Raw genomic sequence first — 23,976 nt, 5'->3', positions numbered from 1 at the left:
AACCCCTATTCCCCCTGACATCGCCCCCAACATCGACTATATAAGTATATCGCGCCACTATTAAGTATTAACCCCTATTCCCATGCACCCCAACATCGCCCACACTATAATAAAGATATTAACCCCTATTCCGCCGCTCCTCGACATCGCCGCCACTAAATAAAATTATTAACCCCTAAACCTCTGGCCTCCCACATCACTGCCACTAAATAAACCTATTAACCCCTAAACCGCCAGCCCCCACTTTGCAAAAAACTAAAATTAAACTATTAACCCCTAAACCTAACAACCCGCTAACTTTAAATTAAATTTACAAGATCCCTATCTTAATATAAATAAAAACTTACATGGGAAATTAAAAAAAACCTAAGTTTAAACTATAAATTAAACTAACATTACTATTATACTAAAATAAAAACATAATTTATGCTTACCTGATAAATTCCTTTCTTCTGTAGTGTGATCAGTCCACGGGTCATCATTACTTGTGGGATATTAACTGCTCCCCTACAGGAAGTGCAAGAGGATTCACCCAGCAGAGTTGCTATATAGCTCCTCCCCTCTACGTCACCTCCAGTCATTCGACCAAGGACCAACGAGAAAGGAGAAGCCAAGGGTGTAGTGGTGACTGGAGTATAATTTAAAAAATATTTACCTGCCTTAAAAAACAGGGCGGGCCGTGGACTGATCACACTACAGAAGAAAGGAATTTATCAGGTAAGCATAAATTATGTTTTCTTCTGTTAAGTGTGATCAGTCCACGGGTCATCATTACTTGTGGGATACCAATACCAAAGCAAAAGTACACGGATGACGGGAGGGATAGGCAGGCTCTTTATACAGAAGGAACCACTGCCTGAAGAACCTTTCTCCCAAAAATAGCCTCCGAGGAAGCAAAAGTGTCAAATTTGTAAAATTTGGAAAAAGTATGAAGCGAAGACCAAGTTGCAGCCTTGCAAATCTGTTCAACAGAGGCCTCATTCTTAAAGGCCCAAGTGGAAGCCACAGCTCTAGTGGAATGAGCTGTAATTCTTTCAGGAGGCTGCTGTCCAGCAGTCTCATAAGCTAAACGAATTATGCTACGAAGCCAAAAAGAGAGAGAGGTAGCAGAAGCTTTTTGACCTCTCCTCTGACCAGAGTAAACGACAAACAGGGAAGACGTTTGTCGAAAATCTTTAGTTGCCTGTAAATAAAATTTAAGGGCACGAACTACATCCAGATTGTGCAAAAGACGTTCCTTCCTCGAAGAAGGATTTGGGCACAAGGATGGAACAACAATCTCCTGATTGATATTCCTGTTAGTGACTACCTTAGGTAAGAACCCAGGCTTAGTACGCAGAACTACCTTATCCGAGTGAAAAATCAAATAAGGAGAATCACAATGTAAGGCTGATAACTCAGAGACTCTTCGAGCCGAGGAAATAGCCATTAAAAATAGAACTTTCCAAGATAACAAACTTTATATCAATGGAATGAAGGGGTTCAAACGGAACACCCTGTAAAACGTTAAGAACAAGGTTTAAACTCCATGGTGGAGCCACAGCTTTAAACACAGGTTTAATCCTGGCCAAAGCCTGACAAAAAGCCTGAACGTCTGGAACTTCTGACAGACGCTTGTGTAACAGAATGGACAGAGCTGAGATCTGTCCCTTTAAGGAACTAGCGGATAACCCCTTTTCTAAACCTTCTTGTAGAAAAGACAATATCCTAGGAATCCTAACCTTACTCCAAGAGTAACCTTTGGATTCGCACCAATATAGGTATTTACGCCATATTTTATGGTAAATCTTTCTGGTGACAGGCTTCCTAGCCTGTATTAAGGTATCAATAACTGACTCAGAAAAACCACGCTTTGATAAGATCAAGCGTTCAATTTCCAAGCAGTCAGCTTCAGAGAAGTTAGATTTTGATGTTTGAAAGGACCCTGAATCAGAAGGTCCTGTTTCAGAGATAACGACCAAGGTGGACAGAATGACATGTCCACCAGATCTGTATACCAAGTCCTGCGTGGCCATGCAGGCGCTATTAGAATCACTGATGCTTTCTCCTGTTTGATTCTGGCAATCAATCGAGGAAGCATCGGGAAAGGTGGAAACACATAAGCCATCCTGAAGGTCCATGGTGCTGTCAAGGCATCTATCAGGACCGCTCCCGGATCCCTGGATCTGGACCCGTAGCGCGGAAGCTTGGCGTTCTGTCGAGACGCCATGAGATCTATCTCTGGTTTGCCCCAACGTGGAAGTATTTGGGCAAAGACCTCTGGATGAAGTTCCCACTCCCCCGGATGAAAAGTCTGACGACTTAAGAAATCCGCCTCCCAGTTCTCCACTCCCGGGATGTGGATTGCAGACAGGTGGCAAGAGTGAGACTCTGCCCAGCGAATTATCTTCGATACTTCCATCATTGCTAGGGAGCTTCTTGTCCCTCCCTGATGGTTGATATAAGCTACAGTCGTGATGTTGTCCGACTGGAACCTGATGAACCCCCGAGTTGCTAACTGGGGCCAAGCCAGAAGAGCATTGAGGACTGCTCTCAATTCCAGAATGTTTATTGGAAGAAGACTTTCCTCCTGATTCCATAGTCCCTGAGCCTTCAGAGAATTCCAGACAGCGCCCCAACCTAGTAGGCTGGCGTCTGTTGTTACAATTGACCAGTCTGGCCTGCTGAATGGCATTCCCCTGGACAGATGTGGCCGATAAAGCCACCATAGAAGAGAATTTCTGGTCTCTTGAATAGAATGAAGGACACGGCATGCATTTTGAAGTTTTGTTAACCTGTCCTCTGTCAGGTAAATCTTCATTTCTACAGAATCTATCAGAGTCCCCAGGAAGGGAACTCTTGTGAGTGGAAAGAGAGAACTTTTCTCTTCGTTCACTTTCCATCCATGCGACCTTAGAAATGCCAGTACTATCTCTGTATGAGATTTGGCAGTTTGAAAGCTTGAAGCTTGTATCAGTATGTCGTCTAAGTACGGAGCTACTGAAATTCCTCGCGGTCTTAGTACCGCCAGAAGAGTGCCAAGAACCTTTGTGAAGATTCTTGGAGCCGTAGCCAGTCCGAATGGAAGAGCTACAAACTGGTAATGCCTGTCTAAAAAGGCAAACCTTAGATACCGGTAATGACTTCTGTGAATCGGTATGTGAAGGTAAGCATCCTTTAAATCCACTGTGGTCAAGTACTGACCCTCTTGGATCATGGGCAAAATTGTTCGAATAGTTTCCATCTTGAACGATGGAACTCTTAGGAATTTGTTTAGGATCTTTAAATCCAAGATTGGCCTGAAGGTTCCCTCTTTTTGGGAACTACAAACAGATTTGAGTAAAACCCTTGTCCTTGTTCCAACCGCGGAACTGGATGGATCACTCCCATTAATAAAAGATCTTGTACGCAGCGTAGAAACGCTTCCTTCTTTGTTAGGTTTGTTGACAACCTTGACAGATGAAATCTCCCTCTTGGGGGAGAGGATTTGAAGTCCAGAAGGTATCCCTGAGATATGATCTCTAACGCCCAGGGATCCTGAACATCTCTTGCCCAAGCCTGGGCGAAGAGGGAAAGTCTGCCCCCCACTAGATCCGGTCCCGGATCGGGGGCCCTCAATTCATGCTGTCTTAGGGGCAGCAGCAGGTTTTCTGGCCTGTTTTCCCCTGTTCCAGGACTGGTTAGGTTTCCAGCCTTGTCTGTAGCGAGCAACAGCTCCTTCCTGTTTTGGTGCAGAGGAAGTTGATGCTGCTCCTGCTTTGAAATTATGAAAGGAACGAAAATTGGACTGTCTAGCCTTGGCTTTGGCCTTGTCCTGAGGCAGGGCATGACCTTTACCTCCTGTAATGTCATCAATAATCTCTTTCAAGCCGGGCCCGAATAAGGTCTGCCCTTTGAAAGGAATATTAAGCAATTTAGATTTAGACGTAACATCAGCTGACCAGGATTTTAGCCACAGAGCTCTGCGTGCCTGAATGGCGAATCCTGAATTTTTAGCCGCAAGTTTAGTTAAATGTACTACGGCATCTGAAATAAATGAATTAGCTAACTTAAGGAATTTAAGTTTGTGTGTGATGTCATCTAGTGTGGATGATTGAAGTGTCTCTTCCAGAGACTCAAACCAAAATGCTGCTGCAGCCGTGACAGGCGCAATACATGCAAGAGGTTGCAATATAAACCCTTGTTGAACAAACATTTTCTTAAGGTAACCCTCTAATTTTTTATCCATTGGATCTGAAAAAGCACAGCTATCCTCCACTGGGATAGTGGTACGCTTAGCTAAAGTAGAAACTGCTCCCTCCACCTTAGGGACCATTTGCCATAAGTCCCGTGTGGCGGCGTCTATTGGAAACATTTTTCTGAATATAGGAGGGGGTGAGAAAGGCACACCGGGTCTATCCCACTCCTTAGTAACAATGTCAGTAAGTCTCTTAGGTATAGGAAAAACGTCAGTACTCGTCGGTACCGCAAAATATTTATCCAACCTACACATTTTTTCTGGAATTGCAACTGTGTTACAATCATTCAGAGCCGCTAATACCTCCCCTAGTAACACACGGAGGTTCTCAAGCTTAAATTTAAAATTTGAAATGTCTGAGTCCAGTTTATTTGGATCAGAACCGTCACCCACAGAATGAAGCTCTCCGTCTTCACGTTCTGCAAACTGTGACGCAGTATCAGACATGGCCCTTGCATTATCAGCGCACTCTGTTCTCATCCCAGAGTGATCACGTTTACCTCTTAGTTCTGGTAGTTTAGCCAAAACTTCAGTCATAACAGTAGCCATATCTTGTAATGTGATTTGTAATGGCCGCCCAGATGCACTCGGCGCTACAATATCACGCACCTCCTGAGCGGGAGATGCAGGTACTGACACGTGAGGCGAGTTAGTCGGCATAACTCTCCCCTCGTTGTTTGGTGAAATTTGTTCAATTTGTACAGATTGACTATTTTTTAAAGTAGCATCAATACATTTAGTACATAAATTTCTATTGGGCTCCACTTTGGCATTAACACATATAGCACAGAGATATTCCTCTGAATCAGACATGTTTAACACACTAGCAAATAAACAGCAACTTGGAAATACTTTTCAAAGTAATTTACAAATAATATGAAAATGAACTGTGCCTTTAAGAAGCACAGAAAAAATTATAACAGATAAAATAATTAAGTTATAGCATCAATCTTTGTCAGAATATACAGTTTTAGCAAAGGATTGTTCCCCTCAGCAAATGATAACTAACCCAGGCAGCAGAAAAAAATACACAAATAAACGTTTTTTATATCACAGTCAATACCCTCAGCACAGCTCTGCTGTAAATGATTACTTCCCTCAAAAAAGACTCTTGAGATCCCTGAACTCTGTAGAGATGAACCGGATCATGCAGGAAGAAAATGAACCTCTGACTGAGTTTTTCTGATGCATAGTGAAAGCACCAAAATGGCCCCTCCCCCACACACATAACAGTGAGAGGGATCAGTGAACTGCTCTAATTTAAATCAAAACTATTGCCAAGTGGAAAAAAAGTGCCCAAAACATTTTTTCACCCAGTACCTCAGAGAAAAAAACGTTTTTACATGCCAGCAAAAAAACGTTTTACCTCAATAATTAATTGTCATTTAAAACCTATTGCAAGTCCCTGCAAAATAGGTTAAGTCTATGTATACAGTTTAAAAGCCAGAGAAGTACCATTTCCCAGAAAACTGAAGTGTAAAATATACATACATGACAGCCTGATATCAGCTACATCTACTGCATTCAAGGCTGAGTTTACATTATAAGGGTATGGCAGGATTTTCTCATCAATTCCATGTCAGAAAATAATAAACTGCTACATACCTCTTTGCAGATTAATCTGCCTGCTGTCCCCTGATCTGAAGTTTACCTCTCCTCAGATGGCCGAGAAACAGCAATATGATCTTAACTACTCCGGCTAAAATCATAGAAAAACTCAGGTAGATTCTTCTTCAAATTCTACCAGAGAAGGAATAACACACTCCGGTGCTATTATAAAATAACAAACTTTTGATTGAAGATATAAAAACTAAATATATCACCATAGTCCTCTCACACATCCTATCTAGTCGTTGGGTGCAAGAGAATGACTGGGGGTGACGTAGAGGGGAGGAGCTATATAGCAACTCTGCTGGGTGAATCCTCTTGCACTTCCTGTAGGGGAGCAGTTAATATCCCACAAGTAATGATGACCCGTGGACTGATCACACTTAACAGAAGAAATAACTATCAATTAAATAAATTAAATTACTCATTAAAAACCTAACACTACTTAAAAAATTTAATCTACGAAAATAAAAAAATACTAAATTACAAAAAATAAAAAAAATACTAAATTACGAACAAACGAAATTATCCAAAATAAAAAGAAATTACACCTAATCTAATAGCCCTATCAAAATAGCCGCCTGGATGAAGATAGAAGACGCCGCCTGGATGGATGAAGACCTCACTGCCTGGATGAAGACTTTGGTGCCTGGATGAGGATGGATGTCCGCACTTCAAAAACTGTAAGTGTATCGTCGGGGGTTAGTGTTTTTTCGGGTGGGTTTTTTTTTTTTAGATTAGGGTTTTGGGCATTCTTAAAAGAGCTAAATGCCCTTTTAAGGGCAATGAAAAAGAGATGAATGCCTTTTTAAGGGCAATGCCCATACAAATGCCCTTTTCAGGGCAATGGGTAGCTTACGTTTTTTTTAGAGTTAGTTTTTTTTATTTTGCGGGGGTTGGTTGGGTGGTGGATTTTACTGTTGCGGGGTCTTTATATTTTTTTAGTAGGGTTAGGTTTTTTAATGTGTAATTTAATTATTTTAATTTTAGTATAATAGTAATGTTAGTTTAATTAATAGTTTAAAATTATTTTTTTTAAATTTCCCAGGTAAGATTTTATTTATTTTAAGATAGGGATCTTGTAATTTTAATTTAAAATTAGGTGGTTGTTAGGTTTAGAGGTTAATAGTTTAATTTAGTTTTTGGCGGTTTAGGGGTTAATAGGTTTATTAAGTGGTAGTGATGTGGGAGGCTAGAGGTTTAGGGGTTAATAACTTTATTTAGTGGCGGCGATGTCGGGGAGCGGTGGAATAGGGGTTAATACCTTTATTATAGTGTGGGCGATGTTGGGGTGCGGGGGAATAGGGTTTAATAACTTTAGTATAGTGGCGATGATGTTGGGGAGCGGCGGAATAGGAGTTTATAAATTTTTATTAGTGATGGCGATGTCGGGAGCGGCAGATTAGGGGTTAATAACTTTAAAATAGTGTTTGCAATGCGGGAGGGCCTCGCTTTAGGGGTTAATATGTAGTTTATGGGTGTTAATGTACTTTGTAACAGTTTAGTTATAAGTTTTGTGTAACAGTTTTGTTGTGTAAAACTCATAACTACTGCTTTTAGATTGCGGAACGGTATAGGGTGTAATGCAAGCTTTTTAGCCTCACCGCAAAACTTATAATGGCAGCGCTATTGAAATCCCATGCCAAAACTCAATTTCTTGAGTGCGGGACTGACGTTGCATAACAGGCTAAAAGGCTTGCGGTACAGCTATACCGACAAGACTAGTAATGGCTGCATTGCTGTTTTAACACTGAAATGTCCATTATTTTCAGCGTTAAAACACAAATGCAAAACTCGTAATCTAGGTGTTTGTGTTTAACCCCTTTGCATGTGTTAAATATAATTATATGCAAACAATAGTGCAATAATAAAATTCTCTAGTACAGTGAGACATTTTCTTTTTGTACCTTTAAGCCCCTTTAATGTATCAGACTTTTTAAAAGATTTACCCTATTTGCATTTTTTATTTATTTTTGCAAAAGCCATAACCTTACCATTTTTATAACACAAAACAAGAACCATTACTGTTTTCTCTAACCATCCATCTTTAACTCCTTCACGCCATTAGGACATTCCATATCATCCTAACAGCGCTGGGCTTTAAACGCCAAAGGACAGCATGAAACATCCTACCTTTAAGGCATCCTGCAGCCTCCCCCTTTTAACAAACTCAAGATCGGACTGAGGCATGCCTAGTGACGTAGGAAGTCCCCCATGATCTCATCAGGGCCTTAAAATCATGTGATCGCATTTACATTTTTGCAGCAAGTATTTACATCAGAACTTTGTTCCCATGTTAAAAACTTGTGTTGCACGGTCGTGAAGGGGTTAAACAAGTAATTTAAACAATTTAGTACAACAGGGTTCAATATTTTAATTGTCAAAACAATTGTTTGGAAAGTACTGGCCTGGTAAAAATGCTAACACAAACTTACAGAATTAGTAACTTTAGCAGATGAGTCCTTTCTTCCATAAACAGTGAAGTGGAAGGCCCGTGTTGCTGCAGGAGATGCAGCAGGCCATTTCTGCGAGAGACAAAGAGAAAGAGGGGAGAGAGAAAGAGAGAAAAATATTGAATATATATGAAATATTATGAACATTTGAAATTTAAAGCAACATTCGATTTTCCAATTTTAAACAAATTTCGTTTTTATCGATATTCGACTGTGTAAAACGAATATACAAAGGAATGTTTGTTCTAACATTTGAATTTTGATTTAGGCACATTCGCCCATCCGTAGTTACACCACTGCTCCTATTGGTACACATGGGATCATAACAATGCACTGTTACCGGCACAAAAGAAGCTGCATTACTCATCTCTGTGTAATAGTTAAATCACTGTTCTATGTGTTACTGGCAGCCAAGGAGGCTAAAAATAATTCCCTTGTGAATGAACCAAGGGGGTAAAATATCTGCTTTGTATGTTCATCACAGCAATGGTGGAATAAAATAACTACTGTGTGTTACTAGAAGGGATTAATCACTGGTTTGTGAGTGTTACTGTCTTTTAAAGGCTAGGAAAAATCACTGCTTTTTGTGTATTTCTAGTAACCAAGAAGATAAAACCTCAACTTTGTTTCATACTGGCAGCAGAGGATAAAATAATTGCCTTGTTGTGAATAATAAATATAGTTGTGTCTAGGAAGTAGCCTAAAGTGGAGTTTGGTGGAGGGGAAATTGTGTGACGACACCTATTGCCCTTTCCCAGTCACTTGCTAGTAGTCCAGGATTTTTTTGCTGGAGAGCTAGCAATCCTACTAAATGGTAAAGGCAATCACAAGCTATACCATTAAAGCCACTGACACTGACGGTTTGTAGAGAAACATTGCATAAATGTAGTTGGTCAAGTGAAACACAGTTTTGTGTAAAGAAGCAGCTCAATAGTTAATAGTAGGAATTGCTCCTTTTTACAAAACATTTTTTACAGCGTGAGAAATGTTTCAAAAAGCACTATTATGACCATGAAAAGCTGCATCCATTTTTTAAAGGAGATATTAATATACCATACAGTTAATCTTGTTTCTAAACCAAAGCACGCCAAAATAAAAAACACATTTCTTTAACAATAAATTTACTTTAATTAAAACATTTACAGTATAATGCATATAAATGACACGTCATATACACATATACTGTAAACTCATTATGCCCCAGATCAACTAGATAAAAAAATAATGTAGTTTTTTTTTTGTTTAAATAAAATACCATGATTTCACAATCTCTGAAAGCTTTATTGTCACCACATCATACCACGAAATACTGTACTTTCAAAAGTAAACTTAAAGTGACATGAAACCCTGTTTTTTTTCCTTTCGTGATTCAGATATGGCATACAATTTTAAACAACTTTCCAGTTTACTTGTATTATATAATTTGCTTCATTCCTTTGGTATCCTTTGTTGAAGGAGCACTACTGAGAGCTAGCTGAACACTTGCGTGAGTAACACAAGGCATATATGTGCAACTCCAATCAGCAGCTCCTGAGCCTACCAAGGTATCCTTTTAAAAAAAGGATACCAACAGAACAAAACAAATTAGATAAAAGTAAATTAATAAAAGTTGTTTAAAATCACAAGCTTTATCTCAGGGGTGGGCAGACTTTTGTAAGGTAAGGGCTACCTCTAATTTTATTCCAAGTGACGTGGTCACCTAACTAAAAAAAAACAAAAAAACACCAGTTGCTGGCTGAAAATGTTATTTTTGCCACAAATAGGACCTGCTGGCTGCAAATTGTATTTTGGCCTCAAATAGGACCTGCTGGCTGAAAATTGTATTTTTGCCACAAATAATACAGCTTTAAAAATCAGCCTTGCTCTTTAATAATAAATACAGCCACGCTTTTTACTTAATGCGAGAGCTCTCTCTTTACGTCACGCTGGGACCATCAAGAAACCTTAGCTGTGTACTGCGCTTGCGTATGAATAAGTAGTGCCACAATCAAGACGGCTCGAGTCTAGGGCTAGCAGAGTTGTCAAGCCTGGAACACATGGGAACCTCACAGCTCTGGTACAACAATGACAATGAACTATTCTCAGCCAATCATAGACAGACTCATTCTACAAAGTAATTTTATTGGCTGGACGCCATGTCAGGTTGATTAGGGGGCAGGTCCTGTTGGCTGCTCTCCATCCGTCTGCTACTAGCTGAAGACTACTATAAGTAGTTTGGACAGCGGCAGGACCTGCAGGCTCTGTACCGCCTTACACAGCAAACAGAGAATGGTATAGCACATTCTGGGGACAGAAAGCTGCAGAAACTAGCACAAAGTATAGCTGATATTAGTGTGTCAGAGAAAGTATCAGAGAGCAGCATCAAAGCCTGGTACAGAGTAAGTAAAAGAACCTGAGGGGAGTAACAGACCCTGGGGAAAAAAACAACACCAGACCATTCACCCAGGGGAGCCTGGTGACAAGTAACGGTGGACAGAACTAGAAAGTAGCAGCAGAATATCCGACAGAGCAGGACCTGGAACTGCCAAACCCAGAGAAACCGAGCAGCATCTCAGCCTCGCGCATAAAGAGTCTGTACTATGGGCTGACTGCTCTTGAGACAAAAAGTAAGAGAGTTTGGGACAGACAGTAACTAAAGCTGGGGCAGTGAGTTCAGCTATGGCCGTGTCACGCATGCGTAAGTACACATACCACCGTCATAGACTCATAGCCGATTTCAAAAGTCTGCATAAGAGAAATATGTCTTATACATCTAGAGTGGCAAGGCTCTTCACTCAGAATCTAGATGTGTGAGAAATGTTTCTCTTATTAGGCAGACTTTTGAAATCTTCCAGACGGTCACCTCAAAATTCACTTGTGGTCCACTGGTAGACCGCGATCTACCTCTTGCCCACCCCTGCTGTCTATCTGAATTATGAAGAAAAAAAATATGGGTTTCATGTCCCTTTAATGACTTTAGTCCATTGTATATTAACCCCTTAACTACTGGGCATTTCAGACAAAAAAAATCCCAAAAAGACAAGAGCATTTTTTAGCATTAGTGCCATCATTACATTTAAACAGAAAGAGAGCATCTTTTTATATTTACCTATTAAAACGATATTTTTTTTTTTTAGTAGTCAACCCAAAGTATTGATCTAGGCCCATTTTAGTATATTTCATGCCACCATTTCACCGCCAAATGCAATCAAATAAAAAAAAATGTTTTTCACAGAAATTATTTACGAACAGCTTTTGAAATCATGGCACAACCTCCCTGATCCCCCCCAAACAGCTCTCTAAGCCTCCCCCTCTACTTGTTGGCTGCCATCTTAGGTACTGGCAGCTGTCTGCCAGTACCCAGTGCACAAGTGTATCATGTCCGCTCGCACTTACATACAGGGAGTGCAGAATTATTAGGCAAGTTGTATTTTTGAGGATTAATTTTATTATTGAACAACAACCATGTTCTCAATGAACCCAAAAAACTAATTAATATCAAAGCTGAATAGTTTTGGAAGTAGTTTTTAGTTTGTTTTTAGTTATAGCTATTTTAGGGGGGATATCTGTGTGTGCAGGTGACTATTACTGTGCATAATTATTAGGCAACTTAACAAAAAACAAATATATACCCATTTCAATTATTTATTTTTACCAGTGAAACCAATATAACATCTCAACATTCACAAATATACATTTCTGACATTCAAAAACAAAACAAAAACAAATCAGTGACCAATATAGCCACCTTTCTTTGCAAGGACACTCAAATGCCTGCCATCCATGGATTCTGTCAGTGTTTTGATCTGTTCACCATCAACATTGCGTGCAGCAGCAACCACAGCCTCCCAGACACTGTTCAGAGAAGTGTACTGTTTTCCCTCCTTGTAAATCTCACATTTGATGATGGACCACAGGTTCTCAATGGGGTTCAGATCAGGTGAACAAGGAGGCCATGTCATTAGATTTTCTTCTTTTATACCCTTTCTTGCCAGCCACGCTGTGGAGTACTTGGACACGTGTGATGGAGCATTGTCCTGCATGAAAATCATGTTTTTCTTGAAGGATGCAGACTTCTTCCTGTACCACTGCTTGAAGAAGGTATCTTCCAGAAACTGGCAGTAGGACTGGGAGTTGAGCTTGACTCCATCCTCAACCCGAAAAGGCCCTACAAGCTCATCTTTGATGATACCAGCCCAAACCAGTACTCCACCTCCACCTTGCTGGCGTCTGAGTCGGACTGGAGCTCTCTGCCCTTTACCAATCCAGCCACGGGCCCATCCATCTGGCCCATCAAGACTCACTCTCATTTCATCAGTCCATAAAACCTTAGAAAAATCAGTCTTGAGATATTTCTTGGCCCAGTCTTGACGTTTCAGCTTGTGTGTCTTGTTCAGTGGTGGTCGTCTTTCAGCCTTTCTTACCTTGGCCATGTCTCTGAGTATTGCACACCTTGTGCTTTTGGGCACTCCAGTGATGTTGCAGCTCTAAAATATGGCCAAACTGGTGGCAAGTGGCATCTTGGCAGCTGCACGCTTGACTTTTCTCAGTTCATGGGCAGTTATTTTGCGCCTTGGTTTTTCCACACGCTTCTTTCGACCCTGTTGACTATTTTGAATGAAACGCTTGATTGTTCGATGATCATGCTTCAGAAGCTTTGCAATTTTAAGAGTGCTGCATCCCTCTGCAAGAAATCTCACTATTTTTGACTTTTCTGAGCCTGTCAAGTCTTCTTTTGACCCATTTTGCCAAAGGAAAGGAAGTTGCCTAATAATTATGCACACCTGATATAGGGTGTTGGTGTAATTAGACCACACCCCTTCTCATTACAGAGATGCACATCACCTAATATGCTTAATTGGTAGTAGGCTTTCGAGCCTATACAGCTTGGAGTAAGACAACATGCATAAAGAGGATGATGTGGTCAAAATACTCATTTGCCTAATAATTCTGCACTCCCTGTAAATATACCCCTTAGTGTCTATAAAACAATGGGAGCTGCCATGTTGTAACCTAGGTAACCTTTTCTGTTGTGGCCAATTAGGGACAATTTTAAACAGGTCACTAGCGTGTGCAGCCAATGACTGTGTGGAATATAACAGTTCTGCACTTCCATTTCTAGCAGGAAATGAAAAGTTTACAATTTCAGAATGGATTTTCAGGAAAAGGGGACATAATAAATAATGAAAGTATATTGCAGAGGTTTTTTTTATATATACAATTTATTATTCTATATTACCATCTCAAAGTGTTTGTCACTTTAACTGCAACCCCATTCTCTGTTTTTGTGCAGCCAATCGCTTAAGACTAGTGAGAAACTGCTTCTTGAATTTGTGGTTGCAGGCTTGCTCACACAAGCTTGCACCACAACGTATCAATCATAAGCTGAAAATGCAGCTTGATAAATTTTCCTTTGCATCTGTTTATGCACGCACAAACTACCACATATGTGGTTTATAACAAATACCAAAGTGACACTAACTAAAGAGACAAAGAGAGAGCACTCTACCCTAATATCGTCTAACTATATAAAAACATCAGTCATAAAGATAAAAAAAAAAAAAAAAAAAAATATAAGAATAACCACAATGGCAATTGTATATATGCAGAACATAGTCTCCTATGAATGTCAGGCAGCTCCCTGTATGGAGATCGACAGGCTCGTTATCACAGGCAAGTATCGATATCTGGAAAATAACAGGGGCGCCACATAGCATTATTCAGTGAGACAAATTCAAACATCAAAATACAACAACTTGCTACTTACATCACAAAATGAGAACATTAGGGCCTAGATTTAGAGTTCGGCGGTAAAAGGGCTGTTAACGCCACGCGTGTTTTATGTCTAACGCACGGCATTGTTTGACTCCGGTATTTAGAGTTAAAATAAGACCATCTAACGATGCTCCTAACGCGTGTATGTCACACGCGTAATACAGTCTCCCATAGAGATCAATGGGAAAGCAAAAAAATATCTTTTTTCACCTAACACTCGATCTCGCGAGAATACGCACAGCTCAGTCATATGACGCATACCACATCATGCACAACAATAACACGCCGCAAATGTCACAACAACAATCAATCAACAAATCACACAAGCATTACACATTCACAAGCGGGGGATGTTTTAATAAAATTTTTATACGGGGAATACGCATATACTTTAAGATGCGGAAAATCGCAAAATAACAACAAGGATTAAAAATGATATACATACACTAGAAAAAAGATCGTATTCAATATCACTATATATTAGGACAAACATACATATACAACACTTCACTAATAACACACCATCGCAAATTCACATTTAAAATGAATACTATTGGACAATGTTAGAGAAAACGACCACTATGACATCATCGCATTCTGCACATTCCACAAATACCAACTCAAAATGAGCATGCGCAAATTCACACACCTAATACACATTGCAATAATATTAATTGCTAATAAAGCACACCTGAACACTATTTACAACGCAAATAGGTACATCATTAAACATTTACACAGGGTATATAAGCACCATACAAGCATGGCTTCTTTGACTGTGTTGCTGTTGGGTCTTTGGAGATTGGAGGTTTAAGAATAGAGAGTTTGCGAATTTTTGAGAGTTAGTGTTAGCGTGAGAGAGTCAGTTGGTAGTGTTAGCGTGAGAGAGTGAGTGAGTTAGTGGTAGTTAGTGGGAGTGGGAGAGAGTCTGTTAGTGGGAGCGTGAGTGAGTTAGTGGGAGTTATTAGTGAGAGTTGTTAGTGTGAGCGTCAGTTAGTGGTAGTTAGTGAGCGTTAGTGGGAGTGTTTGTTAGTGAGAATTAGAAGTAGTGTGAGTTAGCGAGCGAGTGATTTTTCTGTACACTTAACACATTTACACGCAAACACATTCAATACATACATACACTTATCAATAACACTACATACACTCCATACCCCCTACCCCCTCATACTACACTCCATACCCCATTCCTTGTAGTCCCATTCCCTTTCATCCCATTTACTCTTATCCCATACCCCATACCCATCCCATACCCATCCCCTAGTTACATTTAGTTTACATATCCTCCTTTTAGTCTTATTCTTTTCGTTTATTTAAATACTCCTTACCCTCTTTGTTTTTTACATCCCTCTCACACTTTAAGCACCTTTTTTGTCTTTTTAGTTCTTTATTTTGACCCCCTTTAATTTCATCACACTCACTTTTTGTTTGATTATTTGGGGTTTAGTTTAGGGAAGAGATGGAGGCCAGGCAGGGGACAGGTAGAGGGGGGAGTAGAGGGAGGGGGAGAGGAACAGGGCAGGAAGGGGGGCAGGAAGCGGGGGTGGAAGCGGTGGGTGGACCCAGCCACTTGGTTCAAGATGACCAAGTGGCTGGGCCCAGTGGCGGTCAGAGTAGGGCTTCACAGTCCGGGAAACAGAGGGCATCATCACAGGGGAAGGCCAAGGCGACCAGGGAGGCGAGGTTTTCGATGGAGGAGAAGGAGGCCCTCGTAGAGGCCTATATGGCCAGGCATAGGATGCTGCAGCACCAAAAGACCACCCCGACTGACAGGAGGAGGCTCTGGAACGAGATTAGGAATGCAGTCAATGCAGTGGGTGGCCGGAACCGCGATATGGATTCTATCAAACATCGGTACCGGGACTGTAAACTTGAACTGAAAAAAAAGTTAAGCCTGGCGGCCCTGCCATTGAAATGGACTACTGCCGATGGGAGGAAATGTTGCGTCCCAGCATCTCCGAGGTGGAAGTAGTCGGTATCGGAGGAATCGATACCAGGAACCTGCCACTCTCATCTGACGGTAAGCTTATTGAACAATAATTTCACATACAAATGTATTTCAAGGGACACTATACGCAAACATTTACTTTCATGATTGAGGTAGCGAATACAATTTGTCAAAACATTCAAATGTACTTATATTACCTCATTTGATTCATTCTTGAGATATATTTTAATGAAGAAATAGCCATGTACACGGTGAAACAATCACAGGAGGCAGCTATATTCAGCTAACAATCAGCATCTTATAAGCATATTTAGATATGCTTTTCAGCAAAGAATATCCAGAGAATGAAGCGAATTAGATAAGAAAAGTACATTCGAAAGTTGATACAAAATGTATGCTTCTAAATCATGAAAGATAAAACATTGGGTTTCATGTGTTAAGTATCCGATTAATGCTATAACGTTGTTTACACGCATTCAATTACTTTGCGGTTACATCAGTATCTAGGCTATAGGTTAGGTGTGCATTTAAACAGACTGAAAACAAACGCAAAAACATTCACATTGACCAGATATCACAAACACGGTTTATGAAAAAGATGAAATCGTATTGATTGTTTGTTAGATTTCAAAGTGGATTAATGATTCTGCATTTGTAATTGTATCGTAAGCTAAGTCATTTAAACCTTTATTTGCAAATATGCTAATATATACTTTTTTTTTTTTCTTTTTTTTTTTATATACAGAGTCTGGGGACGAGGCAGCACAGCCTCCTGCATCTCCCCGGGATGAGAGTGGTGGTGAGGAATTTCCACTTCGGAGGGAAGAGGCCCCCCGTGACGAACAGCGCACGGGAGATGATCAAGAGGTCCCTCAAAGACCCGCACTCCGCCGTGCACGGGCACCCCGCCGTGCACGGGTTCAACATGCACAACAAGAGGAGATAGCGGAGGTGCGGGTTCTACTGGAGTACATAGACCAGATGCGTACCTCCCGGATAGAAAATATAGAAGGACGACACAGAATACTTGATGGCCAAAATCAGATTATTCAAGGCCAAAATGAAATCATAAACATACTGAATAGAATAGAAGAAGGCCAAACAAGAATATTTAATCTTCATCAACAAATGTTCACATTTTTCCGGGAGGCGCATGCTGGTCTACCTCCTGTTGCTGTGCCTCTTGTTGCTGGGCCTCTTGCTGCTGGGCCATCTCCTCCTGCCGGCCCATCTCATCCTCCTCAGCCATCTACTCCTCCTACTCAGCCATCTACTCCTCCTCCTCCTCAGCCATCTACTCATCCTCCTCCTCAGCCATCTTCTCCTCCTCATCCATCTTCTCCTCCCCAGCCATCTACTCCTCACCTTGGTCGTCCCAGTACTCTTCCTTCCACTCCTCCCACAACAGCTCCAAGGAGGACTCTTCGGAGTCGGCAGTTGCCTCTCCCAGAGCCTCAGCCCCGTGGGAAGAGGGGAAGGAAGAGGAAGTAAGTATTTTTTTCATCTTCACTGCTTTTTTTAATTTAATGTGTAATGGATAGGTATGTGATGATGTGGTTTTCATACACTTGTGGACCACACTCTGTATATAATCGACTTCTATGGGGCCGGGTCCATGGAGGCAGATTGTTTGCAGAGTGTGGGTTATAAGTGTGTGAAAACCACATCATCACATACCTATCCTTGTTCATGATATTGATTGGTTTCTGTGATGTGATGTCCAAACTGTTTCCCCAATCGCTAACTCAATTACCATAACAATTTTCCATGATGGCATATTACTGTTTGAATGCCAATAACACAGCTTAAAGGGACAGTCAGAAAATTATTGATTACAAAGAAAACACTGTATTACGCATTATAAAGTTTGAAACAACAAAACATGGAGAAATACATGTGTGACTTATGTGCTTACCCTTGTATCTATGACTATGAAAAATGACCACTTATTTGTTGTTCTGACATAACAACATTTTAGATATCAATGATCAATACATGGTCAATAATATGCTGTATGAGCCCAAGGTTTTACATATACAAATGCTATCAAAATGCCCTCTAGTGCTCAAATTGTATAATGATTACAAGCACTCTTCAAGATGGAAGAAATGAGCACACCAACCTCATAAGTTTAGATAGCAAATTTAAATAAACCCAGACAAATGTTCAATTGTTGAGAAACATTTGATATCCTTGATATTACAGAATTGACTTTTAGAATAATGACAAACATTATATATTTTCTAAACTGTCCCTTTAACAACATTACATATGCTAACACATATTTTAAACTTGTTGGTATATCTACATGTACTTTGTCAACTTAAAAAAAATTGAAATCACATTTATATTGACGTGTTAAATAAAGTCTATTTTCTTTAAGAGACATTATTGTGTTAATATTTTATTGTAAAGACATTTTTATTTAACAATGAATATGGTTTAAAGTCCTTTTAGGAGGGGGGGGGGAGAAAATATGCTAACAATAATATATTTGAAGATTAAACTATGTGGATCTCATACATGATACAAAAAACAACATTTGCATTCAAGGGACAGTATCCTATATTTTTAACATAACTGTATTAATAGACACTACTACAAACAACAAGATTAACATATACTGATATCAATCTTAAAAAGCTTCAAACAATTGAAAATAAAATAGGGTTAGCTATATTGAAAATATAGACGAAACCCCCATTACAACCGTAAAACAACACAATACACCATCATTAACATATGAAAAGACCCTTTACACAAACTGGAGAAAGCTGGAGAATGTACTCACATGAAACTCAGAGGCTTTGCGAGGAGTAAGAAAATTACTTACATTTTCTTAGAACAGAAGAAAAAATAAACGTATTGGTTAAACAATGGACTATCTAACTAGAGACAAAATCCAAGCTTTTGATTTATAATGTGAGTGTCTAATGAACCTTTAATAAAATATACAACGAAATTACATTTAGAAGAAGTCGGCATCATATATTTAGCATATGATAAAGATAAATGCATATTGATTAATTTATTCAAACACATTAGCGCTTATTTATTAATTAGATATATTCAACATTAAACACAACATTAATTTTTTAAGAAAAAGGAACATATTGTTGACAAACATATTAAACATGGACTGTAGAGATTTGCACTTGCCTAGAAATATCCTATGCATGAAAACATTTTTCTTTAGTTCGTTGATTCAACCAGACATACAGCAAAAGAGAATGTGGTGGTCTTTATCAGCTACGGGTCAACAATGTAACATGATGCAAATAATACATATTCGCAAGCTTTTTAAAATTGGATGCAGTCACAAACGTTTTTAACGTGCACAAATATTGCGGGACTACGTAATCCAATCAGACGTTTTTTTAACTTTACATGTGCCGTCTTAACATCGCGCTTCCTTGATCACGTAAGAACGCCATCCAATGAAAGGCACATTATTGATCACGTAAGAACGCCCAAAATAAAAGGCGCATCCTTGATCGCGTCAAAACGCAATCCAATAAAAGGCATATTCCTGATCACGTAAGAACGTCAGTCAATACAAGGAATCATTGGACAGCCTGGCAGGTGACGTCTTAAGCAACATGGCGCATCCGAGATCGCTGAAAAACCGCTGACAATACAAGGACTCAGTGACAGCTTGGCATATCACTAAGAAACGTATTTATATTTTAGGAACTAGTATGTGTGTAGATTGCTATCTAGGAATGACAACAAATCCTGATTCATCTTTTCGGACTTGACTGTACCTTGAACTATAGCTATGGTGTATATCTTTAACATTTAAAAGATACACATGAGAAATACATATGCCATTGATGTTTTAAGATATGTTTGGATTGTTGTTGAATAACAATAGTTATACATGTATTGATTAAACGTGTCATTTATTCAGGTTTAATTATTGTCAGCCTACCTATAGCCATATATGGGAGGAGATGTATTTTGTTAACATATTAGTTAACTAATATTCATCATCTAAATTATTTGCATTACACACAGAGATTTATTTGGTTACACCTTTACACTAATATAGATTTGAAAATGAAATACAGGTGCTGTCAACATTACAATAAGATTGTTTATTAATAAAATTATATGTCTTTGTTCTTGTAAAAAGGACAAAAACGCTTTACAAATGGAAAAACATTCATTAACAATTGTGATCAACATCACTTAAAGGGACATTATTTTGTTTTTAAAAAGAGCATACACATAGTCAATACTATTTCAATAAAATGAAGACTTTACAGGGATTATATAATTTTATCAATACTCAGATCATTTGGTAAAGGTGCATCAATTCATGCAGACTTTCTAAATACACACATGGATCTGAACATTTAAATATACATATATACACAAATACCAATCTATATATACATATATAAAGAAATTACTCTGCTAATCATAATCAGGCAATGATAGAGCTAAGAGAAAATAATATAAAGACAAATAATAAGATTACATTGGAGATGTTAATCTTAAAGTCATTTACTATTGTCTTACATATATGATTTCAGTATAACAAATATATTTGGTAGGTCCCTTTAAGGATCAACAACATAAACTAGAGCTTTCAAAAAATAACAGGAAGAATGAGGACAATTATTTGTGAAATAAAATGTATTTTATTAGTATGTAAGAAAACATACACAACGTTTATAAATAATCTTGTAAAAATAAGGAATCTATGAGCCATATGACAAGGTAACACAGTGCATCACAGTCCATGAAGAGAGTTGCCAAGGGCCAGCATAGCCCCATTGGAGACACATGACAAGGTAACACAGTGCATCACAGTCCATGAAGAGAGTTGCCAAGGGCCAGCATAGCCCCATTGGAGACACATGACAAGGTAACACAGTGCATCACAGTCCATGAAGAGAGTTGCCAAGGGCCAGCATAGCCCCATTGGAGACACATGGCAAGGTAACACAGTGCATCACAGTCCATGAAGAGAGTTGCCAAGGGCCAGCATAGCCCCATTGGAGACACATGGCAAGGTAACACAGTGCATCACAGTCCATGAAGAGAGTTGCCAAGGGCCAGCATAGCCCCATTGGAGACACATGGCAAGGTAACACAGTGCATCACAGTCCATGAAGAGAGTTGCCAAGGGCCAGCATAGCCCCATTGGAGACACATGGCAAGGTAACACAGTGCATCACAGTCCATGAAGAGAGTTGCCAAGGGCCAGCATAGCCCCATTGGAGACACATGACAAGGTAACACAGTGCATCACAGTCCATGAAGAGAGTTGCCAAGGGCCAGCATAGTCCCATTGGAGACACATGACAAGGTAACACAGTGCATCACAGTCCATGAAGAGAGTTGCCAAGGGCCAGCATAGCCCCATTGGAGACACATGACAAGGTAACACAGTGCATCACAGTCCATGAAGAGAGTTGCCAAGGGCCAGCATAGCCCCATTGGAGACACATGGCAAGGTAACACAGTGCATCACAGTCCATGAAGAGAGTTGCCAAGGGCCAGCATAGCCCCATTGGAGACATATGACAAGGTAAAAGAGTGCAACAGGCACAACAATAAACCGAAAAAAAGGCCAAATGGCAACACTAACAATAAAAATTCAACATGTGGACGGAGGATTCTTATCTGCCACCATGGAGCATATCCAGATCCTCCACTTACTGGTCATCCTCTTCATTGTCCTGTGCATGTCCAGCTCCAGATTCAGGCCTTGAACGTAATTGCATAATTTCACGCAGAGTCAAGTCCTGAACCCGGAGCTGGGCCTGCATGGTGTCGTTCATCCCTCTCAGGACAGCTGCGTTCCTCAACACGGCCTGCTCTACTCTTGCTATCCCTTCTAGCATGAGCCATGCTGAGTCACAGCCTAAAATAAAATAAAATTAAAGATTAAGGATAATTACACAACAGACTAAAAATTTTAATACATACATTGTCATCATAAAGACAAATAATTATTTACATTAATTAGTTTACATTTATTCTTTACACATGAATTAGGTTATTCAGACAGACAGAAATCATTAAAGGGACATGTTACTCAAACATGTTGTCCCCATTAATTGGTTTTAGATGATCCACTTATACAGCTTGAGTGTATCAAATCTTGTTAAAGGATTTACATTGTACTTACATCAGAAATTTAAAAATTTAATTTAGACTGTGGTAGGCACACCTATCCTTAAACATTTTTGCATTGAGGACAAGCTGTGTAAACATAGCAACCAGAAGAAATTACATTCCCACTGGGTTAGACAAGAGATAATGTATCCACATTTGTACATAAAATTTTGGATCCAAGTAGTGGTGATTGGTATATGTAGTGATATCCAATTAAAGGGACACTGAACCTAAATATTTAATGGACTCATTCAGATAGAGCATGACATGACAAATCTTTATAAATTACACATATTCATTATATGTTTTAATTCTCAAGCTATATTTTGAAAGCAAGAATGTTGCTTTTTATGGAAGCAAATATTTGTTTATCAACTTTGTTTGTGCATGCTGGTTGATGGATACATTCATCCAACAATAAAGAAATGATGGCCAGATTTATTTTATTGTTTAAACTAATTATAGTAATTACTTTTTTTACAAAAATATATCAAGAGAATGACGAATAATTAATAAGAGTATGAAATTATAAATTTGATTAACATTGCATGCTGGATTTGATTCACAATTTAACTTCACTGTACCTTTAAGTATCTTATAAAGTGTATTTAGAATGATACTTACAGCTGTGCCTGGGAAGGACAATCTGACACCCAGGACAATGAAGGTTGAGACAGGGGGGAGGGATGGGATTGGCTTGGGGAGGGATGTGAATGGCTTGGGGAGGGGTGAGCTGCCGCTCCGGGGTAGGCCGTACAGCTGGGGAGTGGGGAGTTTGGGTCTGGGCAGCTGTACGGGCCAGAATACGGGGAGAGCGGCGAAGGGGGGGTGTGTGGGCGTTTTTTGGGAGGGACAGGATATGAAATATGGGAAGGGCTGGCAGTGGTCTGGGCATGGTCATGAGTTTTGTCATGGGAAGGGCTCTGGGTCTGTGCAGGGGTGTGGCCATGGTCATGGGTGTGTGCATGGGGAGGGGTCTGTGACTGGGCAGGGGCGGAAACCAGATGACCAGAAGTGGTGGATCCATCTGAAAATGTAAAGAAAATATATTAACATCTCATACATCCTGACATCAAATCAACGCATTTCAAATTGATTATGTTTTCAATATACTTCGAAGTGTGTTTGAATTTTTAAAAAATTCTGAAATGAGGATATGGTATGTATATAGGCACTCAGATGAATATCAATGACTGTCTGTACAATTTGAACCTTATTATTGTTTTTTGGCATGGAATATGCATGTGACATAATGATGGCATGAATTAGAAATATTTCAAAATAAATATACAAGCAGAATTTCATGCTGCCTGATATAGAAAGGGGGCAGTAGTGTATTTGAACAGACAAATAATATTCCTTTTTAAAGGGCAAAAGCTGTAGACTTTTAAGGTCTTCAATAAAATGATTTCCAAAAAAAAAACATGTTGGAAACATGATAGATATATTTCACATACCATCAGACTCCAAGGCAGCCTCTTCCTCCTCCGTCCCACATGTGACAGCAATCTCTGTAAAACATAACATGTTGTGTACACGTTAAGATCAGATATTATAACATATGTTACTGTTGCTCAAATACGCACATCAATGTTGCATTAAAGATATACACACACAAAGTTATGATTTACATCATTTTGATGGAGCATACAAATGACAATAGATTTGTTATTGTCAATGAATATTAATTTTAATGTATTGTTTGTATTAATGTTAAATTCATAAAAGCATAGTACATAGAACATTTAAGATTTCTCATGTGTGTATAACTTGATGACTGTTGTCAAAAAATCTAATGGAAACAAACATATGTTATACATCTTATGAATAACAAATGTGTAGACTAATAAAGTAGAAATTATTAATCG

General features: G+C 39.3%; 1 protein-coding gene across 1 annotated transcript in view; it reads right to left on the bottom strand.

The window, feature by feature from the left end:
- LOC128644497 (succinate dehydrogenase [ubiquinone] flavoprotein subunit, mitochondrial) overlaps positions 1-23,976 on the bottom strand; it is a gene marked incomplete at its 3' end in the record, with an annotated part of 402,567 nt that overhangs the window by 357,527 nt on the left and 21,064 nt on the right. Inside the window, exon 2 of the mRNA XM_053697078.1 lies at positions 8,260-8,349. Coding sequence (XP_053553053.1) covers positions 8,260-8,349 — 90 coding nt within the window. The remainder of the gene's footprint in view (positions 1-8,259; positions 8,350-23,976) is intronic.

This window comes from Bombina bombina, unplaced genomic scaffold (assembly GCF_027579735.1).
Source record: "Bombina bombina isolate aBomBom1 unplaced genomic scaffold, aBomBom1.pri scaffold_463, whole genome shotgun sequence".
Lineage (NCBI taxonomy): Eukaryota > Metazoa > Chordata > Amphibia > Anura > Bombinatoridae > Bombina > Bombina bombina.
The sequence above is the reverse complement of the archived record's forward strand: the minus strand, read 5'-3'. Positions and strand labels throughout refer to the sequence as shown.